At 38.5% G+C, this 25,163-nt stretch overlaps 1 protein-coding gene across 1 annotated transcript in view; it reads left to right on the top strand.

The window, feature by feature from the left end:
- LOC121947781 (teneurin-3-like) overlaps positions 1 to 25,163 on the top strand; it is a 173,716-nt gene that overhangs the window by 91,307 nt on the left and 57,246 nt on the right. The window contains exons 5-10 of the mRNA XM_042492896.1: positions 2,573 to 2,698; positions 5,754 to 5,968; positions 13,208 to 13,418; positions 14,484 to 14,585; positions 17,145 to 17,339; positions 19,187 to 19,387. Of these exons, the coding sequence (XP_042348830.1) occupies positions 2,573 to 2,698; positions 5,754 to 5,968; positions 13,208 to 13,418; positions 14,484 to 14,585; positions 17,145 to 17,339; positions 19,187 to 19,387 (1,050 nt within the window). The remainder of the gene's footprint in view (positions 1 to 2,572; positions 2,699 to 5,753; positions 5,969 to 13,207; positions 13,419 to 14,483; positions 14,586 to 17,144; positions 17,340 to 19,186; positions 19,388 to 25,163) is intronic.

Genomic DNA, 25,163 nt, shown 5'->3' with positions numbered 1-25,163 from the left:
AAAACTGGGACATGAACACGCTAGCATGCCATCATTTCAAAGAACTACTGTGCCCAAGTACATCCTCACAGAGCTGCAAACATTAAAGTATTAGAATTAAAAATAAAATGACAAAAAAAAGAGTATTGCATCTTCAGCTATAAGGCAACAACCTCTTGTGTTTGAGAGCGCTGTCTGTCATGATACGTCTCCTTTGATAGAGCATGATGTCCTGTCTTCTGCCAGTCAGCTTAGAGAGAGATTTTTCTCTCAACATTAAAAGGGGTTCATTTTCCAAAATACCTAATGCTAATTTTGGAAATACAGGTTTGTAAAGTAAAGGATTATACCTTTTATTCTTTAAGTGTTACCTGAACCTGCAATTTCACACTGTCAATCATTTTGCAAGAGTAGGTGTCACTTTTTTCAGGCAGAAGGTGTTTCACTTCAGGTTAATGCTCCATGTCCTCAGTTGATTTATGCAATTTGGGACTCAGCCCAGCACACAGAGTTTTCTAAGGATTCTGTGCCTTTCCTCAGTTAAAACCAATATGTTTATTTGAAGAAATAAAGATATTTTTACAGGAAGCAGTTTGAAAAGTTGGAGACAAATGGGGCTATTTTAATAATTTGTCTGATTCCTGGCAAATGATGTTACACTGCAGATTCTGTCTGTGTTGCCAGTGAAATTGTACATCAGAACAGAGATTTATCCGAATCTGGTTGAGGATGGAGAAACATTTGGACCATTTTTAAACTGTGATATGAATAGTAACATTACAGAAGCATTGAACTTTCAGGCTGGAAAAAAACAAACAAACAAAACTGATCAATATCAGGTAATAACATGAAAAGTTTCATGTAACAACGATATACTTTTCACATTTTTACAAGATGTTTTTATGCTATAACAATGTTTTCATGTACAAGATTTCATGTTATAACAATAAACTTCTTGTTATAACAAGATATTTGTCATGTTTTTATACAAGGCATTTTTGTGTTATGACAAGATGTTTTCATGTTATAACAAGGCATTTTCATGTTATACCAGGTTTTTTTATGTTTTTACATTTTTTTTTGTTTTAACAAGATAGTTTTCCATTTTTCACAAGATCATAATATGAAAATAGCTTGTTTTAATATGAAAATATCTTGTTATAACATGAAAACATCTTATCAAATGAAAACATCTTGTAAAAAGGTAAAAAAAATATCTTGTTAGAACAAGAAACCTGTCATGTTATTACCTAATACTTAATTCTTATATGTGATGCAAAAAAGAACAGAAGTGCACAGATCATGTAGGTTTTCACGCAGGGAGGTCCTGTCAGATTAGTCCATTCAGAGCGGAAAGTCAGACTTGTCAAAGATATTGACGGACCAGTCAGCATTAATTTGTGTTACTGATTCGTTTCACCGGCTGCTGGAATGGATTCTGACACTGAGGGGTGACGCTGGCTGAATGTACTGCGTAACCAAACATTATAACTCAATGTGAAATCTGCGTTATTAGATTGGAATTCAAGGCCACGGAGCACCTGTTCATTTGATCCGCCAAGGACAGCGCAGTGTGTACTCAAGCTAAACTGGCGCCAAGTATATTCATCAGCAAGCTTTAAACAAAACCTTATTTCGTAGCGCTGATACACGGTCTGCACCAGTTTGGAATCTCTTTTTCGGTCTCCTTCACATTTGATATCCTCTCTGGCCCCGCATCCACCTCTCAAGTTATTTGCCGCAGTCAATATCCATCTTCCCGGCTAGTGTTGGAGAAAAGTTCCTCTCGCAGATCAAATGGTCGGAAATCAAGATGCTTCCTCAGCATGTTCTCTGGCTGGTGACTTTGAAGGAGATTGGCCCTCTCGCAGCGCTCACAGGAGCACCCCAGTTTCTCAAAACAACAAGAACACGGTTTGATTGCATCCAATACTGTGACAATAAAGCAGGTTGGCTGAATGAAAGCCAGACACAGTTTAGTTATCTAAGACGACTAGAGGAGTGCTGCAGCATCTTACCCTCTCACTTCCTCCTCCTGCTGTGACTGTCTGTCTCAATAAACTGCCTTGCTCTTCCTTAAAAGACTCACTCTCCGTCTCTTCCTCCATCTTCTGCACGCATGTAGCCGCGTCTCCGTGTCCTTCTTGCTTTGTATTAGACTTGGAGAGTTCAAGACTTTTCCAGTGTATCTCGTCTGCTCGTCTGAAGTGAAAGCTTTGTGTCAAAAAGAAATTCTGCTCTCTTTGATACAGCAGCTGTCTGCGTGCCGACACTCTGGCACATTAATGAACAGTGCTCCCCGAGGAAACATGATGGAGCAACAGGGTCCCAAAGTATTGATTGAAATGACTTTGCCTGGCCTCTATCAGTGCTGTGTTTACACAAAAACCACCCATTATAGAGTCGACTCAAAAAACTCAAAATGTTGGATGTTAAACTGTTGTTTTTTCCCCTGCCTGCACTGGATCCATCCGTTGTTTTCTCCCACAGGTCTTTTTATGCCTAAGTGGCTTGATTGTTTCTTGTGCAACTATTTGCTCTATTTGTTTATCCATTTCTACAAGCCCACGCAGCTTTTTTGTGTATTTCACAGCAATGCACCTTTTCGGCCTCAATTGGCAGCTCCAAGAGTTGGACAACCAGCCGGCTTTTGAAAACGGAGGAGTTGGGAAGACGGGGCCCACTCAGTCGAGCATAGTGACAGCTCTGGCTGCTGACGGTGAGGAAGTAAAGGACATCTGAATAAACATTTAATTAGCATTCAAATGAGCCTTTTCATTATTAATGCACAGGAATTATATTGTTTCTTTTCTTGTTGGCTTGTCTGAAATGTACTTAAGGTAATTTGCTTTACTTTTTCAATATTGTGCCATCAGGGTTTTTATTTTTAGAAACAAAAATAATAAACTCAGCAAACTAAAGGCTTGGCAAAACAGGATGTTGACCAGATGTTCCTCATGCTACTTAGATGAAGATTTGAGTGGATATATTCTCAACTTGTCTTAAATGAAGCAAACTAAGCTGTGTAATTAATGCGTTTTGAAATGAAATGGTAATTAAAAGGAAAATTAAGGGGCATTTAATTGCATATATTGGTAAGGACGACAGATTTCATACAAATGAAACTTCTCCTGGTAACGAGACACAGCCCTGTCCTCGGTGTTCATTGTTCAGGAGATTTTTACCAGGAGACGAATTACATGCAACAACAAACACACAGTGATTTTAAACCAGCAAGAAAACTGAATAAAGCAGTTTCACGTTAAATATCTTTTTCTTTCTTTTCTTTTCTTTTTTTGCCAATGCTCGTTGTGGAGGGGCTGCTAAGAATGGTGGCTTACATGAAAACGGAAATGGCCGTATCATGTGGGAATCACCAGAGACCTACGATATGATATTATCACAATACTTTAGTCGTGATGTAACATTTCGGTTTTAAGCATTAATCAATATGTTTGTATTGCAGTAACATATTTCGATTACATATTGTGATTTATTACCTTTGTTCAACTGTAACATATGTCCCCAAAGGAAAACATTTTCATCATCTGTTTTATCCAATAAGATACCTTTTTAGGCATAAGGTTTCCCTCTTCTGTCATTTTTAATGCAGCAAAATGTGTCTAGAGCAATGATTCCCAGCTGGTTCAGTCATAGGATCCAGATTTCTCCTTCGTAATTAGCCCACACATTCGATAAATTACCACGTCTTTAATTTTATTTCACAAAATGTGAACAACTTGTTGGCTTAGAAAACAATAAAATGAAACTCACCTCAAAACAAACACAACGTTGTCACGTTCACGAGTCACTTGCAGTCCATTCAGAATGAACCTGCGACCCACTTTTGGACCGCAACCCACCAGTTGGGAACCACTAATCTGATGGACTGAAAAAGCTGAAAAATTGATTTCATAATCCTACTAGGCTACCAAAATTTAAGTTTGTATTTATGATATTAGTAATTTATATCTTAAAATGTAAAAAATAATAATTATATATTAAAAAATCGATTCTTGCATTGATAAGATATTGGCACACAAAATGTAGCGATATTACGCTGTATTGATTTTACCACCACCCCTACTATCTAGAGCCAGTTTTTGTTTGTCCATTCTGGGCTCCTGTACAAATACGGCAGTGCAATATTGTGGACTCAGTGGTTGAGGACCTGCTCCCTGTGTAGATGTAAACACTATTATAAGGTTAAGTAAACACCAATATTCTAAATTTCAGGTGATTATACACTAAAGAAAACCTACTTGTTATATTACATTCCACTTCTGCCAACATATCCCCCTTAATCTTACACGCTGGACCTTTAAAAAAAGGTTAAGGAATACAAATTAAATCCAGTAAAGGTTCAAATGACGATTAAGAACGACAAATTGCACCAGCAAACCGTTTGGCCTCATAAATGACAGAGTGAAATGTATGGCGCGCGATGCCCAGTCAGCCTCTACAGTTTATTGAGATCTCTCACCTTCTGAATATTAATTGAGTGATTCCACACAGCTTTGTAGTACCTAATCATAATCTCGGAGCATTGTGTATTCAACAACAAGCAAGGCAGGCCATCTTAGCTCACCTTTACAGCAAAAGCCACCAAATTAATCTCCAAGCACACCGCTGCGTTTAAAATGCACGGCCACGGAGGCATTAATTGAGTCGAGCGGGCCAGGCAAAAGCTCAATTGTTTAAACTCGGCTAGATTTAAATCCTCATAAGTACTGCTAATTAAGATAGCATGAGGCAGGTTTTGGACTGTTTAAAGGCAATCAATAGCTGGCTATTATTCTCCCCAGAGGTAAACTTGGCTTCCAGTCCTCACTTTGACTGAAGCTAAAGTGACAGGCAATGGCCTCATTACACACGCAGCACTGAGGGATGCAAATAACGGAGGCCTGGCACAAACAGATACACTCAGAGCGACAGTGTACACAGGTCCTCGCGCTGGAACGCTTCTCACGAGATGCAGGAGCAAAGGTTGAGCTTTTATTATGCAGCGGGACAACTCTGCGTCGTCCACCTAACAAGTTAAAGTCATTGCCACGGCAAAGAGCAAAGCAGCAATTTGTCCACAATAGAGCTTCTGAGGCAAGGACTTTAAAACGCTTTATTTTTCTTCTTAACAATGAAATCTGTTCTTGTAATTGCACCTTGCAGACTGCAGTTTTTCATGTGAGCGTGAGTCACATTAAAACCGGCCGTTTCTCAATCTTTGGCGCTGTGAGGACACAGTTTAAGGACATCATTCGCAAAATTGTTTTGATTTGCTGTTATTGCTCCGGCAAGGTAGCGCTCGGTAGATGTGACAGATTCCATTTAGACCTTATCTGCGATGAGGCCGTACTCTGTGAGTCATCAGGACCAGAGAAAAGATGGGAGACGCGGCCTGTTAGAGTCTTATAAAAAGCCAATTATATTTAGTCTTTTTTTATGTGGTGAGCAGTGCATCATGGACCACAGGGAACCATTACTTTTAATCCTGTCTTGCTTGCTCACTGCTCATTTGGAAAAGATATGACTGTCTTTACTGTTAAGTCCCTGCTTGAATAAAGGAATGAGATTACACTGGAAAGATAGAGTGCAACATTTACTGATATCCGAGGATCAAAAGCTTACATAAAAAGCAAGATTGCATTTTAGATGTGAAGGTTTCACTGTAGCTGATGGCATGAAAGGCGCTGTGATGACTGATTTATAGCATATTACCTCAGCTGTGCTGTTTTCTGTAACACCTGGCATAATGCGGGTGTGTTTGTGTCTTCTAGGAAGGACTACGGTGCTCCATCAGGAGAACAACTCCATCGACACGGGACAGGTCGACATAGGGAAGAGGGTGGGTCAGAGCGTCCCGCCCGGCGTGTTCTGGCGTTCTCAGCTCAGCATGGAGCAGCCACGCTTCCTGAAGTTCAACATCTCAGTACAGAAGAACGCACTGATTGGAGTCTACGGACGAAAGGGTCTCGCACCGTCTCACACTCAGGTAAGGCCTTTTTAAATCCGGTACATCGCTTTAAGTTTAAAGACTATGAAACTGACACCTTATGAATCTTCTATGTTATTTATTACTTAACCCTTAAACCCTGGATCAATTGCAGATCTGGATGAGTGCTGTGTTCAAATGGATTTCAAAACGGGAGAAAATATGACAAACCTGTGTTGAATTTATTTTTAAAAACATGGGAAACAGGTTATCAGCAGCTTGATAAGTAAACGTCCTGCAAATTGCAAAAAAATAAAATAAAATAAAAGGTGACGATTGAAAAAACAAAGTGGGTGAATCATTATAAAAATGATCAAATAATTAATGAAAAATATCAAGCAAACTATATTTAGAATTATTATATACTTAAAAGTAGGTTACAGTAAAAATATATATATATATTTATTATTATTATAATTTATATTTATCATTTTATTTTGGCATTTTTTCAGGTTATTTCCTGTTTTTTGTTCTTTTACTGTTCCCTTTTTTGTTGTTGTATCTATTGCTTATTTTCAGGTAATTTTCTTGCTATTTTTTGTGCCTTTTTTTTTGTTAAATTTCTCAGTTGCCCTAGACAAAATTAGGGTATTACCTTTTGAATAAGGGTCAAAGTCAAAGTTTGAGCTCAAGATTCCTATGTAGAGAAACAAATAAATTGACAATTTCCATTATTATGCCTTTTAACTGGGCACCAAAACAACTTTCAAGTCATTTTTCTGAGTCCTACACTCCTGAGTTCAGGTCCTTCACCTTTCAGGGCATTGTTGCTGTCGAGCTCTCATTACTGGGTCAGTTCACTGGCTTTAACAGTAAAAATTATCGGTGGGTTTATCACTTTTACATTAAAGATAACCATGTGATTAGCTGTTTAATCAAGAAATTAGCAGCTTTTAGGATGTAAAGAGGTAATTTCACTGCTTTTATTATAGACGTCTGTTTCTAGGTGGAATCAGATTTTACATTTGCGTTAAAAAAACATAAACAATGTAAATGCATATTGTTTAATAGAGTTCTTTATGTGCCTGTATGAAGTCCCTTATTTAAATTCCTGACATGTATGCATTTGCAAATTAGAGCTGGGCACTAGTTTATTTTCTCCTCTCGGCTTCGATTTGCCTGTGTGGGCATGCACGTCTTTCGCTTGCACTAAACGTCTGCCATTTGCAAATTGAAGTGTTTCTAAAATGCCTGATGTGTCACTTGAATGACATTTCTGGCCATCCGAATGTCCGATGTCTGGTGATGGTGATGGAAGCACTCAGACAATGGCTATTTTCCACCACACTTGACTGCAAAAGCTCTTAGCTTCACCTTCTTGACATTCTCTCTTAGCAAAGATGGGCTTCACTCAAGTGTAGACAGTCAGGGCCACTCTTTGACGGAAGGAAGTCAGATGCGAGTGACAACAGGTGAGCTGGTTGCACTTTCAAGGTGAAAAAAAAGAAGACCACAAAAATCAAAGAGCAAAGGGTACTAATTAACAAGACACTACTTTTATGCCTCCGGCAATTGTTGTACAGACACTCAGGCTTGTCAATGCTGGACATTGTGTCTATTGTTGCCACCTCTAAATCACATACTGTTCGGGGACCAGGGCCACAAATCAATGCATTTACTTAACTGAGCATGAAAGACCCCAATGAGAGATATTGACTGTTCGTCGTATTCACAGCTCGGAAGACAAGACAGCATTTAAGTGCAACAGCTTTCCCACCTCTCCCAAACACAGACTTCCTCCGTCTGCTATCGAATGTCTGTCTGCGCTGATCCAAACCAAACAACTTAGAAGAAACAAACTTTTGTCGTTTATTTCCCAAGAATTTACAATGGGTTGCTATCAATTGCCGGGCTAAGTTCACTCAATCTGAGGAATTTGCAGGCTGTGAGCGTTCCCCCTCTGTCCGTGGGGCATCCGGCAGTCTCTCCACGCTTGGTCTCTTGCCTGTTATTCACTCGCATTGTTGGATTGAGATGAGCTGGGGGGCTTTCACACCGCCTAATCGAGATGTATGCACTTGGCCAGGAGGTTTGGGGCTCGTGGGATGAACTGTTTTATTACTTCCCCCTCAAGCCAACAACACAAAGAAGTCAACTTCCGCCAGGTTAATATCCCTCTCCTGCCCGCCTGCTCCACTCAAAGGGGTTTAAATCACAGTGTTGACTTCACCTGCCCCGCACATAATGCTCTCTTTCCTATCGTTTGCAAGTCAACAGAAAGGTTGCCTGGGTCTGTGTTTGTCACATTCCTGAGCGTTAAATCCCGTTTTAATGTACTTTTTGTCCCTTTTCTTTCAGCTGTTTGGAACCCCATTGTGTTTCTGTGAGGATGGATGTTGAGCACATACTGATTTAATTAATTTTTTTTGGTCACTAGACAAAGAAGAACTCAATAATGAGATGACAGCTGGAAAGCGCTGATGTATGATCATATTATTCAGTTGTTTTGCCCAAAGTGATAGCCAACAGTTACTGACTAAAAGGCCTTTTCACCCCAGGGACAAAACATAAACACCAAAATAACAATACATATAATTTGTTGACACTTTTTTCCCATTTTTTTTTTATTGTGAAATGCAGTGACAACAAAATAAGTGTTAACAAACAACAAACATACAAACAGTCAAAAGAGACAAAAAGATGACACATACAATGAAACTAAAGACAGCGACACAAAACAATACAAAACAAACCAGAGAAACAGCAAACGGTTCTCCAGTTTGAGTCTTTCACACCAAGTTCGACACATATATTTACATCCTGTGCACTCCACCAAAAATGTAAGTTTTGCGCAGTCAGCGTTGTTTTTACTACACTCTCAACTTTTTTTTGGCAAAATGTTTATTCAAAGTTGAATAATACATTACTATTTTCTCAGAAAATAGAAAGAATAGGACATAAAAAAAACTAGTCACAGTTCAGCAAACAAACATACAAACTATATATGTGCTTTTGTAGGATTGTCAAGAAAATAAATTGGTACAATAACATAAAAATACATCAAAAGAAATTGTTATATCACCTTTGGTCAAATTCACCATGAAATCAGTTAAGCACCTCATCACTTTAGTAACCTGAAATATGTAATTACAGGAGCCCATAGGATCAAAAACCTCCATCCGCACAATCAGTTTGTTGTGACTTTTCCATTGAGGCCGAGAGGCTTATTATTCTGCAAAGTCTGCAATAGAAAAGTTATAATGATGTTGCGTTTCCTTTCGGTTGGGGCCATGTTATTGTAACAAGTGTACATGCTGATGTTAATTGCAGTGGTTATCTTCATTTGTGAGTGGACTGAACAGAGTCTAAAGCTGCCACGCTTTCTTAGATGTTCTGCTTACATTTGTTGTCTTTATAATCTTTATTTTACTTGTCAAAGAAACACTATTTTGTGGACAAATATCCATATTGTTGTGTGACGGCTTGGCATGGGCGTTTTAGAAAATCTACTTATTTTATGAGCAAATAATTTATTGGTAGGCTTGTTTATACGGGCATCCAGAATTCACAGAAATCAAATCATTTGTGGTGAAATATAAAACAAAAAAATGAACACAGGGAGGAAAATGAAAGTTTTCCATGCGGTGTAGATGTACTCATAGAGATGACTGAATTCAAGTTTTTAATTGCCATGTTGTTTATTCACAACAAATACTTGTGTTTGGTGTAAAAAGGCTTCTAAATAACAACCAGAAACACAGCAACACAAGCATTCTTTGTAGTTTTGTTTCTGCTCCCCTGATGAATGTACGTCCAACATTTACTCTTCTTTCAGCTCTGGTTTTGTCTAAAAAAAACAACAACAAAAAAACAGACTCTTTGGAGGCTAAAAGTTACCAGCAGGTTGCTAACTTTCTCTCTCTGCTGTTTAGTGCTGGGCAGGTAGTTCACAGTGGGTTTATCACTTTCTTCACTGAAAACAGCTTTCTGCTGCTGCTGGAAAATAGTTGGTTGGTGTGGGGTTGTTTTGATTTCGCTGCAGGTCACAAGTTGATGCAGTGAGCTGAAAGCGGCTAAAAAGCACAATAGGGCTGCAGATTAGGGTTGAAATCAGTTTGGGGTAAAAATCACAATAAACACATAGAGGTCATTTCATCAGGTTTCCAGTAGATCCTGAAAAAGTCTAAAAGGTAATGCCAGTAAGGCCTTTATCAGTTTTAAATGCCTTTCAAATATCCAAAAAAGGCTAAAACATGGAAAGTAGGATTTTATGAATATTTTTTTAATCAGACTTTGCATTGCAAAGTAAATAAGTAAGTAAATAAGTGGTAAAATCTATTTTTTAATTCATTACCAAATGCATTTGGCATTTGCATTAACAGCAAGCAGATCAGAGTCATGGAACCAGCAGCATTTATGTTTTGTTTCCAGCTGGGATGCTCTGAGCACAGTATCCACTGTCTGCTAGTTAGCTGTCCCCCTGGACGACAGGGGGAAGTGCAGATTAAACGAACGTTGGCTCTGTGACCAAGATTTAGCAGCGTGGCTGAAACAAATATAAGGCTGTGCATACGAGGCTCAGGAGTTTTTTAAACTCACAATGTGGGAATGGAAATGGTGAGATCCCTAATGTAGGCTGAGAAACAAAAAATCACATAGAAAACCCACCAACTAACGCCCAAATACATCGCAGTTCTATTGATGTCGGTTTGTGGGTTTTTTTTCTTTAATTTTTGTTATTTTATAATTGGAGTGGAATTTTAAAAATGTCTTAAATCTAACTAGTTTTAAGAACTATACTAGATGGGATGCTACGTATGAAAATATTAATTAATGGAGCTTTATTTTAAAAAATAAAAAAAACTTCATTTTCATATTCATTTTCCTAAATCATGTTTGAGTGTGTGTGTGTGTGTGTGTGTGTGTGTGTGTGTGTGTGTGTGTGTGTTTAAGCCAGGGAATATCAACTGCTCAAACTGGTGTTGTTTTTATAAAATATATTCTCCTGTTTTTAATTTGGTATGAGGGGAAAAAAACACTAAAGCATCAACATTTCTGCAATTTTTCCATATCTTAAAATTATGCTAGATATTACTTTATAGAAAGCACACAAGTTTTAAATTTAAATAACAAAAAACACTCAGCTGTGTATCAGTATTAAAAGAAAAAACAGTGGATAAGCAGCTCATCGAAGCTCTCTGCAACAGCCTCATCATCAGATGTAAATCCCAGCTCTTGTAAAAAAAAAAAAACAGCCACAGTGCCGATCTTTATGCATCACAGTCTGAGCAGCCCACAGACTCTCTCCCACCCCGAGTCTTCACTATAGGCTCAGTACATCTGCGTAGCTAACAACTCCCTCAGCCAGGGGATCTGTCTGCATCTGCTGTGCTCCTCTGCAGCCTATAGCCTGTTCGGGGGATTGCTGCTATGTGTTACACTGTTTTTTTTTTTTGCTGCAGAGCTCTGTACCCTACAGCCTCAGTCAAAATGAGGTTCAGGTGTTGAGCAGGTGCAGCCAGAGCAGATGCGCCGCTTTACTCGTTTCGCTTGGCAGGAATGACTCGTTACTCCTTGTTTATCCCGTAAATCAATGTTTGTTAGGAAAAAAATAGAGACTGTTATGCTGCAATCCCAACATATAGGCAAGAAATAAGCCTGAGGTAAATAGTGTGTTATATTTATTTTTTTATATACTGTGTGTGCTGTACTGCATACTGTACATCTGCAGTGGCAGCAGGAGTATCTGAAAGCACAGATATATTAACAGAAAATGACTTTAGTTGAAGTTAAAGACACCTATTAGACAATTATTAGAGTAAAACTCTTCCATTATCTGATGTTTACTGTGCTAAAGTATAAAAACTAATGTTATCATTTTAAATGTAAAAGTTTTGAAAGTAAAAGTTTAAATAAATGCTGTTAATTAAAAAGCAAGCAGTCAGAATTTTGAGACTTATGAAGTTAATTTCTTGAAGTTACCCTCGAAGAATAACAAGTTGGTTTTTCAAAAACATGGGGAGAAAGCAATGAGCAATGAAAGAAAAAATGACCCAGATATTTGCACAAAAGACATTAGTAAAAAGCTCAAGAAAATTACCTGAAAAAAGAAAAAAAAAAAGAAAAGAAAAAGGGAAATAACCTGGAAAAATGTGCTATAAAGAATGTAATAACTTTAAATATGTAATTATAATAGTTATAAATCTAGTTTTTTCCTATCTTTTTCCCTCAGCATTTTCCCAAGCTTTTTAAAAATAATTTTCTGTATAATGTACTATTTTTTTTGCAATTTGTGGAACATTTCTTACCAAGTTGCTCATTACCTTTTTTCCCATTGTTTTGCACGAAATCGCACCAGTTGCTTGGGGTACAAAGGGTTAAAGGATCTAAAATGCATCTTCATTAGTCTGTCTGCTTCTTCTCATTCCCTTACTCAGGTCACTCCATATTTTTTACTCAGTAACTAAAATGCTTAGTGGAAAAGTAGAGGAGTAACATTTTAAGTTGACAGGAATATTAAAAACTCCAAAAGTACAGATACTCTCAAAAATACTTACAATTAAGTATTATTACATTCTTACAGTACACAGCTTTACATAGTTAGCTTCTAGTCCCCTTTATTTATTTTACTGCATGTCGGGATTCCTGCTGCAATTCTTACACATATTAAAAAGAAACAATAAAGCATATCAAACACTAGTCACAGTTTTGAATGAACTTTAATTAAAAGGCAGTGAATAAAATTGAGTCTAAATGTCATTAAAGAAAGCTTTCTCCTTAGTTTATCCTTTTATCTGTATTTCATGCAGGTACACTCGCAGGGAATAACTCTGAATTTTAAGTATGTGCATCTACACAGTACATCATCAGTGTTAATTTAACAGATTATAACAAGCACATTGCCAGAGTCTCTCTAAGTGCACTCCTGTCAGAGTTAACAATATATTTTTGGAATATTTTTTCGAGCATTAGCCCAGAGCCATATCAGCTCTATCAGCACACAAACAACTCTCCAAACAACATCTATCAACTCCAAATAACTGCCAGTGAAAAACCAACATTTATTATACTCTGAATATTTGTCAGGTATACAGACCCGCTCTGGTTGTGTCTTGCGTTACAACTTTGAAGAGTTCCTCTCAGACTGTTATCACTAGAGGAGCTGCATACAAAGCATCCACTAGAAGGGAATATAAACTTTTTGAACTCTCTCGCCTCTTCACTGTCTGATTTAATTACACCGACGTTAAATAACAATCATCTGCATCTGTCTGAATCTTTTTTTTTTTTTAATTGCAGTATGACTTTGTGGAGCTACTGGACGGCAGCCGGCTCATCGCCAAAGAGCATCGGACTCAGAGCGAACCGGAGACGAGGGCTCGCCTGGATCATCCGGTCACCGTCCACCAAGCCGGATTCATCCAGTACCTGGACTCAGGAGTGTGGCACCTGGCGTTTTATAACGACGGACGTAGCGCTGAGACAGTGTCCTATAACACCATCATTCAGGGTACGAGGACACACATCTGCGGCGGTGGCTGATGAGTGTGATTGGAATGATGTGTAATGACATGTTTGGGAGACTTTAATTTCCTTAAACAGCTGCGCCTGCATGAGCAAACAGTTATAGGAAATTCTGGCTACGGTACAAATGAGCTGAGCCTCACAAACTTTGAGCCACCTAGGAGGCAGATCTAAGTTTCCATTGGAGGGTAGTGGATTATTGTGCTCGACACTATAATACGAGCCCATACATGCCATTGATCCTTCCCTCCTAACAACCTCTTCAGCGTTCTGAAGTCTGTGAAATTTCCTTGTGGGTTTTTAGAAAGGAAAAACACTGAGGTTTTTTTCTATTTCCTTCGGGGAGTCCCATTGATCCGCCCCTACAAATATGAAGGTATCGATGTGCGAGGTCAAAATTGCCCTGGTCCGACGCCAGCTCAATGAACATCCAATACAAGCCGGAGTAATAACAAAAAAGTTTGCCCTCTTAACGCCCATCAAAATGAGGGCCCTGGTCTTTTGGGGCCGCCGTTCATGAGCGATGGTCTGTTGAATGAACACAAGATCTGTCTGTAGGATATGTCAGATTAACTTCAACTCAGAGAGGATTTGTGCTGTAAACACTCAGGAGATTGCATGGCTCGGGCATGATCAGTCATTCAAGGGGTTGAAGGGGGAGGATGTGGCGGCAGAGGAGACAGGAGGAAAGCAAAATGTGTCAAGGAAAATGGAATTATTTGGTCTAATTTAAAATGCCCATGTGGCTTTTACTTAACATAGCTTCGATGCGAGGAGTGGGGCTGCAGCCTGCATGTTATGGAGGCTTAGACCTTAGTGGGACATGGACAAATAGCTGTAAATGTATGCCGCGCCTGATACGAGTGCTGCAGATAAGGGACGCTTAGAAAGCCTGGATTCATGCACTGGAAAAAAAAAAAAAAAAGGAAAGTTAGTATCTCTCGCAGTAAACTGTACAGTTGTCAAATGTTATATTAAGGAGGAATTTCAGATTTGCTATAATGTGACAATCTGGTGAGTTATTAATAGCTGCTCACTGCTGTTTCCACAGAATCTGTCACAGAGTGCACACACAACTGCTACGGGAACGGAGAGTGTGTGGCGGGATCGTGTCACTGCTTCCCAGGATTCATAGGGCCGTACTGCTCCAGAGGTAATTATTAAGCTCATATATTATTCTTATTCTGTCCATTCGGCATATGATTTAAAGGGTCAGTTACCACACATTTTAAGAAATCTATTTTTTCTTCCGTAACCTCTGGAGGTATCCAGCTGTCCTGATTCTTGTGGTTTTATTCGCCTAGTTTTTTTGCTGCCAATCCAACACAGTTAAAGTGAACCGAATTTTGTTTTTAGTGCCCAAACTAAAATAAAATTCAGTTCACTTTAAATTAAACACAGTTAAAGTGAACTGAATTTTGTTTTTAGTGCCCAAACATTGAAAGATAAATTAATTAAGTAAAAAAAAAAGAAAAGAAATCTCAAAAAATGGTGTTTTGTACAGTTAGATCAATAAATCGTTCCTGTATTTTCTTGTTGTGGATATATTGATACTTGGCAAATATACAGTATGTCAGATAGTAAGTAAACTTCAGGCTTTACTGTCTCAGCTACTCTAAATCTACAGTCTATTGAAACACATTTTAATGCATTGAGCACACACACGCACACACACACACACACACACACACACACACACACACACACACAAATTCCTTTCACATTTATAGTATTTGAGTAACCCCCAAATCTCAGAGGCATGTATGTCAAATCAAAGCTCTCTGCTTTTCTACATGTTTGAGATTGAAGAGGACCTACTGTGCTCATTTTCAGCTTTATGCTTGTTCTAGCAGAAACCTAAAATAATGTTTACACGCTTCAGTGGGCAGAAAACAATTCTTTTCCTCATCCTGTCTGTGCTACAACACCTGTATTCACCCTCTACGACACCCCGTTTAGCACCTGTCTCTTTAAACAAAACAAAAAAACGGTCTGTTCTGATTGGTCAGCATTTGTGGTTCTTTCATATCTTGGCATCTCTGCTCTATATACTTTATTCCGAAAATTGAAAAATAGATAAATAAATAAAATGCTATGTATATGTAACAAAAAAAAGAACAGAAATAACCAATAAATAACAGTGAACATATGCAACAGATTTCAAATAAGCAACATAAATAAATATTTGATCTCCCAAACAGAGTAGGAAGAAGCAAACTGCTTATCTAGTCCAACCCATATTCTTTTCTAATCCATCAAAACAGTCAATCTCATAAACCAACAAGTCATGGAGTCACTGTAGCAGAAAATGAGTGCACTTAGTACCATGAAAAATCACCAATTAAAGCTTCTAAACACAACTGAACATGTTTCAGCAGGAATATGATCCAAAATTGGGGGGAAATTTACAATATCTGCAACCAATGACCCCGAAGTTAGCTTGTAGCTACATGTGGCGGCGCAAACTACAGAGATCGGGAGCCCCATGTACACAGGCTGTGTCCTCGCCGCAGTGGCTGCGGGTTTGATTCTAACCTGCGGCCCTTTATTGCGTGTCATCCCCTCTCTCTCTCCCCCTTTCATGCTCAATCTGTCCTGTCTAATAAAGGCAAAAAAGCCACAAAAATAATATTTAAAAAAATTCACATAACGGATACAACATACACATACACAAGCCACAGTAGAAACAGTAGAACAACAGCAGAAAACTAAAGCACAGCAACAACATAATGCACAAAATAGCCGTGCATGCAACATGAAGCAGCAACATAAAGCGTATTTATTTATATGCTTATTTACTTTCTTGCCAACAGTTAGATGAGAGGATAGATACCACTCTCATGTCTGTGTGCTATATATGTAACTGTAACATGTCATATGTGACCAGTAACTCCCTGGAGTTTCCACTGGTTGCTGAGCAGCTGGTTTAATCTGAGAAATAGTCTGAAACATAACCCTGCGTAAAACAGCAAATTGGGTTTTTTTCATGCTTTGGTTTTTTTATCGATTAAACAAACTAGATATGAAGTGTCAATAAAGTCAAAAGTAAGGCAGACAGAGCCATGCTTGCTGTTTTCCCCTTGTTTTCCAGTCTTAATACAAACTCCATGAATAAGTGTTTATCTCAAAATGTCAAACCATTCCCTGAAAAATGGACCACAGTTGAAGTCTTTCTGATTTATTTTTATATAGAGATATTGAAGATCACTTGACATCTACTTTAAAATAAAGATATACCACAACCCCCTTGATATTACATGAGGTTAATTTTTTAACCCTTTACAACCTGGGCATATCTGCTTGATTTCAAATACATGGAAAAAAGGCCATGCGCAACTTTAGCAGAAATTACCCAGAAATTAGAAAGAAAATACAAGAAAACTGCTTGAAAATCAGAAAGAAAAAAAACCCAAACAAAACAGAAAATTGGAATGTTTTACATAAATAAATAAATAAATAAATAACAAAAATTGGAAAACTGCTTGAAAATGATAATCCAGTAAAAAAAAAAAAAAAAAACATCTATAGTTTGCTGGAATTGTTCTCTCCTAACTTTTTTACAAGCAGTTATCTAAATCTTCTAATTTCTTTCATTTTGTCTTTTTTCCATGTTTCTGACAGAAATTGCACCAATTTGTTTAGTTTTCAAAGATTTAAATACCTGTGAAAGGCATCTCAGTGCAGCACAATGAAACCTGTTGTCTTTCCTCAGCTGCCTGTCCGGTCCTGTGCAGCGGGAACGGCCAGTACACCAGGGGGCGCTGCCAGTGCTACAGCGGCTGGAAGGGCACTGAGTGTGACGTCCCTGCCTCCCAGTGTATCGATCCTCTATGCGGGGGACACGGGCTGTGCGTGGCGGGCAACTGTGTGTGCAACACCGGCCACAAAGGACCCAACTGTGAGCAAGGTAAACGGTGAAAAAGGAAAGTGTCTTCCCATCGGATTGGACGCAGCTAGATGCAACATATTTCTGGTGTGAGGCTCAGGGGGAATGGTCACAGTCCATTGGCGAAACAATCGGTTATTTTCAAGTCCACTGAGCGGATAATGCTTTAGATGTTGTTATTGATACCGTGTGTATAAATTAACTCCCTGTTAGTGTTTGGACCACATGAGGGTACAAGCTGGAACAGATTGTGCGCGGCCCGTTGATGCAGTCACCTATTGGAGTGCTCCACAGTTGAAGACACCTGTTAAAATCGATCAGTCAATGGCATCTGCTCCTCCGTTTATTGAAAAAGAGCTGCTTCTCTCTTGTCAACCTTTCCTGCCTCTCCCTTCAATTCAGTGCATTTAGATTTATTGATCCTCATGGAGACAAAAGACAATTATCAGCTCAGATTTACATGTTTGGCTCTTTTATCTTACACTAAAAAAGCGATCGGGTTTACTTAATCAGTGGCTCCCAACTGGTCCAAACACAGGGTCCAGATCTCTCCTTTGTCATTAGTTCAAGGTCCACACAAAAGATAAATTAGGGCATATTCAGTTTTATTTCACAAAATGTAAACAACACGTGGGCTTAGAACACAATGAAGAAAAAAACATATTGCAATAATAAAGTGCAATTACTTAAAACTTAGTCAGTAATATAAAGAAAGCACAGAGCAACTTTTAAAAGAAAATAACCCAAAAATTAGCAAGAAATTAGTAAAGGTTACAAGAAAATTCCTGAGAATTAGCAAAAAATAAAATAAAAAACAAAGAAATGACCAAAAAGAAAGTACTTTTTTAATTACATTTTTCCCCTAGTTTTTTTTATATGTTTCTAATAATTCTCTAAATCTTTTTGTCTCTTTTTCAGTTTTTTTTTCTTGTCACCCTTTACTAATTTCTTGCAATCTACTCTTTTGAAGTTGCTCATTGCCTTTTTCCAACAATTCAAATGTGTTAAATACTTGTGAAAAGGTGTCTGAAAGCAGCACATGAAAACCGTTATCAATCTAGGTTTCAAAGGATTAGTTGGTCAAATCGTACCAAGAATAAGGCAATAAAATAGGTGCTGTACTGGGAAAAAATGAGAAAATAAACGGGTTGAACACCTAACAAAGCCTGCAGGTCTGTACTTGACAAAATCACTTGTGGTCCATTCAGAATGCACATGCGACCCACTTTTGGACCATGACCCATCAGTTCAATACCACTGAACTAAATGAATGTATTGTGGTTTTGTTTTAAGTGAGGTGATGTTGGAAGGAAACATAAATGGTACCATTTGTATTTTCAAGCTTGCATTTAAGAGCTCCGGTTTGATGAATTGGTTCAGGTAAATAATCGATATCAGTGTCCAAGCAGATGTGGGACTGCACAGAGCAATCAGCTCCAGAGGAAGCACAATGACGTCGTCACAAATTATCCCTATGGGCTTATTATTTTGGTCATAATTGCCAATTATTAACCCAGATCAGCAAGTTGATCTGCAAATTGTTAATAGTAATTGATTATATCTGTCTAGACACTAATTGTGCCCCTTTTCCTGGTGCCTGTAATGGAGCATAATTATGCTGTCAGTATATTGGAAGCACCCTATAATATACCGTAGAGGAGCTAGAAGAACATAGGGTGGAAAATTACTACCAGACAACCACTAAACACTGCAAAATTTTCAGCAGTGGCTCCCCAGTCATCATTTGGCGCTGGAGCACTCCCACTCTGAAAAACGATTTTGGTGGAGTCAAAGTGTCCGGGGTGAATAAGTAGGTTTGATATGCTGTCTCGAAGTGGTAAACTAACATCGCTGTTTTGTGTCCGCAGTAGACTGTGTGGACCCGACGTGCTCTGGTCACGGAGCCTGTCATCACGGTGAGTGCCACTGTAACCCGGGCTGGGGAGGGATCAGCTGTGAGATCCTGAAGAGCACTTGTCCGGAGCAGTGCTCCAGTCACGGCACCTTCAGCACCGACTCGGGGACCTGCGTCTGCGAGGCCAACTGGACCGGGGCTGACTGCTCCATAGGTCAGAATACGTGTCACTTTCTTTTCACCACACAAAGCTTTTTTTTCTAGGCTTTTTATGTGTGTACCGTAGGGCTGCAGTTTAAGATTATTTTAATTATTGATTGATGCGCCAATAATTTCCCCAATGAATATTTTATGTGGCGCAGCTGTGACTCAGGAGGTAGAGTGGGTTGTCCACTAATCAGACGACTGACGGTTCACTGGGCAAGATGCTGAACCCCAAATTGTGAGTGCTTATAAATGTTTGACTGATAAGCAGGTGGCACCTTGTATAGTAACCTCAACCACAAACATGAATGTGTGTGTGACTGTGACAAATAGTGTAAAAGGACTTTGAGTGGTCAGAAGACTAGAAAGGTGCGGTACAAATGCAAGTTCATTAATCATTTTCCATATTTTGGTTCATGAAATGTCAGAAAACAATGCCTATCACACTTTCCTAAAGCCTGAGCTGATATCTTCTGAATGCTTGTTTTGTCTTAAACTCAAATACGTTAAATCAACAATCACATTTGAAAAGGAAAAGCAACACATCTTCACATTTAAGAAGCTTGATTTTTATTTGGAAGTTATTAAAATGATTCATAGATTATCAATTAATTTTCTTTTGGCTGACGTATCGATAAATCAAGTAATCATCTAAACTCTGATCTGACTGTGAGTAATCTGATGGTGATGCATTAAGGCTTGTTTTCATAGGAAAATAGGTGGGTCAGTCCCCTGTACGCATGTCAAAATTTCCTTGGGCAAGATCCCAAATCCTAAATTGCATGTGGATGTTTACCTGATGAGCAGTGGGCACCTTGTTTGGTAGCTTTGGCCCCCAGTGTATGAATGTGTGTACAAATGTGACAGTTAATGTCAAAGTGGTTTGAGTGGTTGAAAGACTGGAACGTCACTATGCAAATGCAAGTCCATTTACTTTAGTTTGGTCTATAAAATGTCGAAAATGTTGAAAATGTCGAAAATGCTGAAAATGGTGAAAAATGCCCTTCACACTTTCCTAAAGCCCGAACTGACATCTTCTCAATGCTTCTTTTGCCCCAAACTCCAATATATTAAATCAGCAATCACATACAAAAAAAGAAAAAGCAACAAATCTTCACATTTAAGAAGCTTGCTTTTCATTCAAAAAGTACTATTACAAAAGTGATTAACAGATTTTCAAAATGGGTGCAGATTAATTTTCTTTTGATGCAATAATCAATTAATCAACAAATGGTCTAAACTCTAATGTGATTCTAAGTATTCTTGTGGCATCAGGACTTGTTTACATCGGAAAATTGACAGTTTGATCTCCGGCCCTTTCTGTGCACATGTCAAAATATCCTTGGGCAAGATGCTGAACCCCAAATTGTGTGTGAATGTTGATGAGCAAGTGGCACCTATGTAGCCTCAGCCATCAGTGTATGAAAGTGTGTGTGAATAGGTGAATGTGACATGTAGTGTAACGGTGCTTTCAGCGGTCCAAAGACTGGAAAGGCGCTATACAAATGCAAATCCATTTACCATATTTTGGTCTCTGAAATGTCAAAAAATAGTGAAAAATGCAGTTTTCTGGGGCCTGAGTTGACATATTCAGATTGCCTGTTCTGTCCTAGACTCAAATATATTAATTAAATCAATGATCACATGTTATAAAAGAAAAGCAACAAATATTTACATTTGTGAAGCTGGAACTAGGTAGTGTTTAATTAAAAACAAATACTTAAGGATTAACAGATTATCAAAATGGGTGCAGCTTAATTTTCTTTTGACTGACAAATCGATGAATCAGCTATTTGTCTAAACTCTAGCGTGATTGTAAGTTTTGGACGGCATTAGGACGTTTCTAGAAAAATGTGACGTTCTCTGTCTTTATGGGGAAAATTTCAAAGGCAATACACTGACTTTAAAAGAATTAAATGACATTAATCTACTTAGTGTTGTAATCTGCAAGGTTTAGGTTTAGGTTTATTGATAGTGCAGTATTATTTCTACTGTACTAACAAATCCTTACAGTCTGTTGTATACTGTCTTCTTGTGTAGATAATGTTTGAGTTTCTCTAACAGGTAATTGGCGCAAAATTCTTTCTGTATTTACTCCAGATAAACTCCCCCTCGCTGTGCACCAGGTGTCCATGACAGCAGACGTATGAGCCTTTATTAACAAGCTGTAGGCTGGAACAGAAGATCTATCCCTACTGTACATTCTGCGTACATGTGGGTGTCTTTGGGTATAATTATTCAGCTTTGGAATCCAAACAGCGATAAATACGAGGGGGGAAAATGTGATATATGCTTTAATCTTTAATAATTAAAAAATCATCATTTTAGATAATTAATCATCTCTGTTTGTGAAATATCATTTAGAGAACATCAGAGGACAATTTGTTTTCCTAGATGAATATGACACATTTTGAAATGAAGCTCTTTGAATAGAAGTCAAATCTGTATCTTTCAGCCCCCCCCCAAAGGTAAACATGCAGGAAACAACATTATTAATTGAAAAGTCTGGATTTGCGCCAAAGATGAGGAATGGGAGGCCGACTTACTGAAGTTTTTCATCTCATGAGCAATGCATACATGTGACAGTGAAGTCGGCGCTGTGCTTTATGGGCTCTAGGTTACATCTCTCTTATGTCATCTTCAGCAAAGTTATATTTTGGTGTAGTGTAAACAGAAGACACATATTTTCACCAGTGATAAAAAGACACTCTGAGTGTTTTTATGTAAGGATGTTTTCACCAAAGGGTGTTTCTACTAGTTTAAGCTGTAGTCAGTAACTTTGAAAAAATGAACTTTTTGTCATATTTGATGCAACTGTCACTTTATCCACACAGTAGTACAGGAAACAGGTAATCTGTGAAAAAAAAGGACATAATCCTCTGGTCAGACTGTCAAACTAGGCAGCGCTGATCAAATAAGAATCACGATTCTGTAACTTTACTGCCTATCCCTCACCTCAGATGTTTTTAAAAACATTTAGTGCACTGTTTGTCTGTAAAATGAGAAAATTGGTGAGGCTGCTGGGCGGTGCTTTGTTTTTACTTGACTTTCTTCAACACTGGCAGAGTCACAAACGTTCTCATTTTAGCAGCTAAACAAGCATTTAAAGCAAAAAATTAACAATGAAGTACAGGATTACTACAGTTAAGGCAAGGTTGATTTAAGTCTTTTTAAGATTTATTCACTGCCACTCGCAATAAAAAAATTTAACACCAATTTTACAATAATCAAAACTGAAGAAAAAAAAACTTGAACTGACATCAGGTACCCAAAGTTAGTTCAAGCCTTAATTTAAGAATTTAATGCCTTTTTAAGACTTTTTAGGGATCAGTGGGAGCCCTGCAGTAACATCTTGATTCATATTTGATCAGCGCTGCCTAGTTTGACAGTTTAATCGCAGTTTGTGAAGTGATTGGCATGAGTGTCAGTAGTGTTTGAGACACCTTCGCTCTGATTGGTTGTTTTTCTTCAGCTGCGGTAGATTCTTTTTTTTTTTAATCAGTCTAACTATCAGTCACATGTAACATTAGGTGGATATAGTGACAGTTTCAGCAAATATTACAAAATATTACCAACTGTAGCTTTAATTCAAATTCTGTATTTTTAAGGCAACTTGATTAATCAATCCATGCGAGAACAAAAACATTCGATGTTTTTTGCCGCACACAAACACTCTGAAATGCCTCAAATGTCTCAGTTTTTGTGCAGGCACGAGTCAGAGAGGAACCTGGGCCAACAGATAACAAACCAATAACAAAAGGCTTCACAGGTATGAGGAGACAGATGTTGACATCTGATAGCCAGGAGTCACTCATGCTTGGAAAGTGTTGGATAACAAAAGAAGCGGCTGGGGGCAAAGCTCAGTCTAGACTGCAGCTCATACTTAGTATTCTCTCCTGCAGTTTGTTCGCCAGAGAAGTTAAAATTTAAAATAAAACAAGTTATCAAGCTATGTGCAAATTCCTGTGACAATCTCTTTGATTTGTTTGCAGTTTGGTAGTTTGAACCAAAATAAATATGCTTCATTATGCTTTGGACTAAATAAATCAAACTGTGAGTGCGATCACACCCTTTAAGTTTGGTAATCAACACTTGTAGCACGTGCTGGTTTTGAGACCGAGCATATGCTGACAACAAAGCTTTGACTCCACACGTTAACTCTGGTGTGACCTCGCATATGTTCTCTTTGAAAGTCAACACAAATGTGTATTGTTCTCAAAAAGACTTATAGATTTGTTCAGAACCTTTGCCAGTGAGTTTTGTAGCAGCTTCAGGTTTTTTTAGACGAGATGAGACAATCGTGGATTCCCATCTGCTCGCTGCAGAGCTTGTTCATTTGTTAGCAGCTTTGGTGTTCGGAGGGTTTGGCTTTGGACACGGGTAGGTGACATGTTAGTTCAAAGGCTGGCCCCTCCCATCTGTTATCTGTGCATGAGGTTCAGGTGATTTATGCGCCGTTTCCTGCTTCAGAATGGACTCATTCTCTATTTGTCGAACCCAGAGAGAGACACAATGGCCGCGCTGAGTCAAACAATTAAAAGCAGAAGTTGCCGTTTGTTTCTGTCAGTATAAAAAAAAAGGCTGTCGAATTTATTTCTCCTGGCTGAAATTCATTTGAAAATTAAATCATAAAGAGGCTGGCTGGTGTGTTTGAGATGATAGATGTTTGTGCAGACATTTTAAAGCAGCATGCAGCCTGTTTGGTCGGTGCCCAGGAAGAGAGAATGATTGTTTTGGTGAGCAGGGATTTTTTTTTTCTTTGCTTTTGTGTCTTGCTTTATAAAGGTAATTTGTTATTCTGTTAAAGCTTTCAAAATTCTAGGCACAATCCTCTCACTCAGCAAGATATCTCAGGCATGTCAATACTAGAACTGACTGAGCCGGTGCGGTCCAAAAGTTACGGTTTACCCACCTGGGCGGGTGGAGAATTCCTTCTTAATTAATGCTGCGGTTCTTCTTCAATTAAATAAACTTTAATTAACAAGCGAGTAGCATGGATCGACCGCCCACAACCCCCTATCCAGCTCGAGTCAGGGGCATGTTAAAGGCAGATAAACACTTTTGGACTAATGAAAAATTGATTGCATAGATTCTATGGGAAGGAGGTATCCCTTTGGAATCAAATGACTCCCCTCCAGAGGCGTGCTTAATATTCTACAGTGGCGGCCCGACTTAATCAGAACCATCCAAGGTCTCTCAATCGAAGAAAAACTCTATTGAGAGAGCTGAAAACGGACTGCTAAAAGAACCTCAGCAAAGGGGAGTTTGGGTAAAGCAGTGGGGGTAGATTAGCTTTAAAAAAATAATAAAAATACACCAACAAAATGAGTGCATATTTTATCCCAGGCTTGCTACATTTTGTGCAGCAGAATTATGTCTCTTGGCTTCCTTGCTTTTCCTGCAGGCAATTGCAAGTTTTTAAAAAGTCACAAACTTTCCGGTTATGGGGCTATATAAATTTCCTGGAGCATCTAGTCACTTAAATTTTGAGGACGTACTTGAGCTCCTTTCCTCTAGCACACTGATGGCTGTTGTCGCGACGGGAAAGCTTTACGGCTCTTCTGTTCAGGAAGCTTTGACAGAAGCTCTTGGTTCCAGTAAATGAACATTTCTTATTCTCTCACAACAGCAGCCACAGCTTGTTGAGTGTTAGCTTTAGCCGGGGTACAGACTGATTTGCTTACCACCCGTGGATACAATCATTTGAATTCTACTTCTCTGAAGATAACATGGATTCGTAGCAGATGCTCCGCTGTTCTCGATGCTCTGTACTTGAAGAAATCATG

Source organism: Plectropomus leopardus, chromosome 9, assembly GCF_008729295.1.
Source record: "Plectropomus leopardus isolate mb chromosome 9, YSFRI_Pleo_2.0, whole genome shotgun sequence".
Classification (NCBI taxonomy): Eukaryota; Metazoa; Chordata; class Actinopteri; order Perciformes; family Serranidae; genus Plectropomus; species Plectropomus leopardus.
The sequence above is the reverse complement of the archived record's forward strand: the minus strand, read 5'-3'. Positions and strand labels throughout refer to the sequence as shown.